Source organism: Clarias gariepinus, chromosome 26, assembly GCF_024256425.1.
Source record: "Clarias gariepinus isolate MV-2021 ecotype Netherlands chromosome 26, CGAR_prim_01v2, whole genome shotgun sequence".
Lineage (NCBI taxonomy): Eukaryota > Metazoa > Chordata > Actinopteri > Siluriformes > Clariidae > Clarias > Clarias gariepinus.
The window spans coordinates 25,082,501-25,087,500 of record NC_071125.1 but is presented as its reverse complement, the minus strand read 5'-3'; the positions used below and the strand labels follow the sequence as shown (position 1 = coordinate 25,087,500).

Below are 5,000 nucleotides of genomic sequence, written 5' to 3'. Positions count from 1 at the left end.
GTGGTAGTCCGTAGCTGGTCTCAGATCAGTGAGTGTGTACTGCGGCTCTTCTCCACTGAATCACAACACACACACACACACACACACTCAGGTCATCACATCATCAACAATAACACACCTGAGTGTAAGAGGTAAATAATAACCTGTGTTTATGCTGTACGCTGAACACACTGAGAAACCCCCCCCCCGTTACTATGTAACCATGACGACGGTCAAGCTAGCCGGGCTAAAGCGCAGCACACTACATGTGACACGGATAATAACTTACAGAACAGACAAGATTAGTTCAAAAGTGACTGAGGCATTTTAAAGTCATTAAACACAACCCATAGCTCCGCCCACTAATCTGAGACTTCAGGTGGATTCCAGTTTAAGCCGGTTAGACGGTGTTACCTGTACACGACTCGGTATTTGCCATCGCAGCCTTTATCGGCGAGGAGCAGCTCATAACTGCACGACACCGCCGCTCCGTCCGTCTGACCACGCCCTGCGGGAGCGCGAGACCACGACACCAGCGCCGAGCGGGCCTGGATCATAGACACCTGGGGACGAGCACAAACCACAAAACTCCCGTCAGCTCAGGACGGCAGAATCCACACTCTCAGTGTTCAGTAAAGACGACCTAAAATAAGGCCAGACAGCACTGGGGTGTGTGTGTGTGTGTGTGTGTGTGTGTGTGTGTGTGTGTGAGTGTGTTAATGCCCCAGATAAAATACTCTGTAGATAACTATTGTAATGTTTATCTGTCGCTTTCCCTCTGTGAGGATCCTGAGACCTCCAGAGAAGGACCAGCTGGATTCTGCTTTATGATGGTTGGAGCTACACATCCTGCTCCTGTGCTCCCAGTGATCCAGACCCCATCTGCCCTCTGCACCTACTGACTCCCTGTGCTGAACTGGACTTCATGTTCATTTAAAGAATTTCTGTTATATTGTACTTTCAGCTGCACAACACACATGGTGTTATATCATCTCTATCTGTTATCGAGAAACCAACTGGGGGAGGGGCTCTTCTTATATGAGGTCACATGAGGGGTCAAATCTAATCAGCTAAACAAAAAAGAACAAAGTTTTTTCCTTCTATTTTTTTTCTCTTTCTCTCTTACACACACACACACACACACACACACACACACACACACACACACACACAACATAAAGAATCATCTTAACATCTAAACAGGACCTCAGTGGGAATTTTGCATACTAGGTCCCCTTTAAAAAGTAACATAGAAAAAATTGCTTAAATGTTTCCTGTTTTTTGTTCAAAAGAAATAAAGTTCTTATAAAGTTTGAGTGTAACGTGTGTAGAGACGCTTCCACAGGTGAGGACGAGACGATTCACACGTTCCACTCGTCCTTCTGCTGACTGATTATATGTTTATTCCTACATCGTTTCACTCAACAGCTGGAATTTAATTTAAACCTTCCACACTTTTAATAACATTTCCTAAAAAGCTGTGTAAGTACACAAGTGTGTGTGTGTGTGTGTGTGTGTGTGGTGTGTGTGTGTGTGTGTGTGTGTTTCCATCAGCAGTGTGCACGATGGCGTGAGTGTAATTAGAGAAAAAACACACAGCTGCTCGGGAGAAGAGACAAAACCGCAGCGTAATGAAGTGAGAGAATACAGAACGAGTAAAAGAGACAGGACCGCGGGAGAGTTATTATCCACTCACTGGCCACTTCATTAGGTACACCCTGCTGGTACTGCATTGGACCTTTTCACCATCAGAGCTGCCCTAATTCCTCGACACGGTGCTAGAACCACACCGCGCTCTCCCGCTCCACCGCGTCCCAGAGCCGCTCTCCTGGACTGAGATCAGGTGACCTCATCGTCATGTTCAAGAAACCAGTGTGTGATGACTTTAGCTTTATAAAGGGATGGACACGAGCAGGAACAACACTCAGGTACGCAGTGGGATTTAAACCATGCTCAAGTGGTACCAAGGGGCCCAAAGTGTACCAGCCCCAGCCTGAACCACTGATACACAGCAGGATGGATTCATGCTTTCATGTGGTTTATGCCAAATTCTGACCCGACTATTCGCAGAAGAAATTTGAGACTCATCAGACCAGGTGACACACACACACACACTTTCGTGCTTTTAGAAAGGCGTCTTCATTTTCCCTAAATCTAATCTAATCTAATGCAGCTATTGAGGCTCCAAATTAAACAGGAAAGTTTTAAACAGAGCCGACGAAATGAGGACGGTGTACACAGACACGCACAGTACTGCTGCCCCCTAGAGGACACAGCAGGACACAGCAGCCGTCACTTCTCACAGAAACAAAGTCGTGTGAAAAATAAAGCTGTTGTAATCCTTACTGATGTTAAATGCCGAGACCTGTGGAGAAACGTAATGAGAAGATGTTCACCTGTGGCTTGTCCATTCCTGATGGGACGTCCTGGTCTCTTCTGGCCTCCAGCTCAGGATCTGTGGCATAAACAGGATCAAGAATAAATACATACATGAATAAATAAAGCCACTAAGAATAAAGGTCACATTCACATCCTGCGTCTCCGCCCGAGTCGGCGTTAATGAGTTAAATCCGGAGATCTGACTCATGCCGGAGCGGGCTGACGCGCACACGTCCCTCGTTTCCAGGCTACGAGGGGTCTGGCTGTGAGTCACCTCCAGGATGATGTCATAACATGCAGCATGACCCCAGCATGACCTCTGTACCCGCCCCATTTTCCCATTTGAAGTGTGGAATCATTTGGAATGAGCTCAGAGAAAAAAAAAAGGAAAAACATAACAATAGTCCTTGTTCCATCTGAACTTTATCCCCGAGCCTGCAGCTGAGAAACGCTTACACCGCATCAGATTCACCGGCTTCCACTCGCAACGTTGTTTAACCACATAATCTGTTCATAATCTGATCGTCACAACCATCAGACGGAAGAGTGTTCACCATTGAGTCTGCTGAAACAATCGGAGTCTTTACTCTGACCATCAGAGACTCCTATTAGTGAACAGCGTCCGTATTTAACACCTAAACCCGAGGAGCTGATCAGATTAGATTAGATCAGATTAGAGATCAGACCTTTAACTTGTTCGTCTGATCTCCTGTTTAACGCTTATTCAGACTCTGCAGATTTTAGTCTGACAGAAGAGTCACAAATTAGCATTTTATTTTAAAGGCTTTTTTTTTTTTTTTCCAGTAATTGATCTGGAGGCGGAGCTACAGTATGTGTGAGCTCTGGTGGCGATGTCACAGAATAACCTCGGCGGCTTTACGCTCGTCATCACATCTGACACGGAAATGATTACACGGAGGATGTTAGCGTGGCTTCCCTCAGCTCCTGTTGTCATGGCAACACATCCTTATCTTCTGACAGGTTAAATAAAAGAGCGAGAAGACTTTGATCCTGCTTCTTGTCTCAGTATGAGGACACGGGGGCGTTGTCTAATTTGTATACTCATGCATATGTACACCTCCAGGTGGGTTTAAACAGACAGAGGTGTACAGATGTTCCTGTGAGGTTATTTTTTTCCGGACACACACACACACACACACACACACACACACACACACACACACAGAGTGGGTTCGAGTTACAGTAAACAGATTGAACAGAGCGCCGAGCTCAGGGTGCGAATGTAAACAGTTCATTAGGAATCTTCAAACAGAATGACTTCATTCAGAGCTGATGAAAATCTGCACAAAGCACAAAGTGTTTCCTCTCCTCTCCTCCTCTTTTCTTCTTCTCTTCTCCCCTCTTCTTCGCTTCTTTCCTCTTCTTCTCTCCTCTCATCTTCTTCGCTCCTCGCCTCTTCTTCTCTCCACTCCTCTTCTTCTCTCCTCCCCTCTTCTTCACTTCTTTCCTCTTCTTCTCTCCTCTCATCTTCTTCTCTTCTCCTCCGTGACTCCAGTCGTCTCACAGTTCCAGCTCCGCTATGAGATTTCTCCACACGCAGACTGGCTCATGTTTATGTTCTACATTTCTAGGAGCTCTAAGCAGCAGGAAGATGTCTGTTCTTGTTAAAAGATACAGCAGACACACACACACACACACACACACACACACACCGAGATGGCGAAAGATGAAAACATGAATGCAGACAAGAGCAAAGTGATGAGACAGGAAGACAGAGAGATAAGCCTGAGAGTCTGAAAGGAGCGTCATGAGGCAGACAGATGTGATGAGGACGGGGGCGGGACTAACGTCACCAGGTGTCCAGGTATTCTTTCCCACCTGTGAAAGGTCATATGATTATCTGAAAGACACACCCTTCTTTCAATAACACACAATAGGAGCACGTGGTGTAAGATCCAGGTGTATTTTTGGTCTCGCATTGTGACTCTTAAGTGGGCGTGTCCTTAGAACACAATCGAGTTCCCTCTGTGCCGGGACGAGACGAGACGAGACAAGGCTGTGTTACCAGTGGCTTTTCCCCCACATGCCGATTCCAGTGTAAGACCGCAGTGTGCGTCACACTCTCCACGCCATGCTAAAGACTGAGACACACACACACACACACACACACACACACACACACTGGGCGTGTCTCACATCCTTCCACGCGTCTCACTGCCTTGTTTAATAAACGGAACGGACACTGGCTTTACTCTAACACTTACATTAACAATGAATTCACTGTTACGTAACAACTACAGCGTCGTTTTAATTCGTCACAACACTTTAGGAAGTAAAGATGATTGAAACAGCGACCGGTCGTGATTAAGGCGGAGTCACGGCTGATGCTGAACCCCACCCCCTCCCTCCTCAGCTCCACAGGTGTGTGTATGTAGTGTTGCGTTCCGGTTCAGTTTATAATGTTGTATACTGACGACGCCGTGTGTCTTCATGACGGTGAGACACGCCCCGGTCCCAGGTTCAGGACGGTGAGCCACGCCCCTTACCTGGCTGGTCGCTGTCCGAGTGTTTGGGACTCCCTCTGCTCCTCCTCTCCGCTCGCTTATTCCCAGGACTGGCCCCTCCTCCTCCTCCCCCTCCTCCCCCTCCCGCGGCGGCCGTGCCGTGGCTCTTGCCGTAGC

The 5,000-nt window shown here is 47.3% G+C and overlaps 1 protein-coding gene across 2 annotated transcripts in view; it reads right to left on the bottom strand.

Annotated features, from left to right (window-relative positions):
- The window catches only part of fndc3bb (fibronectin type III domain containing 3Bb), a 55,107-nt gene that overhangs the window by 21,479 nt on the left and 28,628 nt on the right, over window positions 1-5,000 (bottom strand). For both annotated transcript variants that reach the window (XM_053487660.1, XM_053487661.1), the window contains exons 6-9: window positions 4,866-5,000; window positions 2,376-2,434; window positions 394-542; window positions 1-55 (exon numbers count right to left, since the gene is read on the bottom strand). The exon at window positions 1-55 is cut by the window's left edge and continues 5 nt beyond it; the exon at window positions 4,866-5,000 is cut by the window's right edge and continues 168 nt beyond it. In XM_053487660.1, coding sequence (XP_053343635.1) covers window positions 1-55; window positions 394-542; window positions 2,376-2,434; window positions 4,866-5,000 — 398 coding nt within the window. The remainder of the gene's footprint in view (window positions 56-393; window positions 543-2,375; window positions 2,435-4,865) is intronic.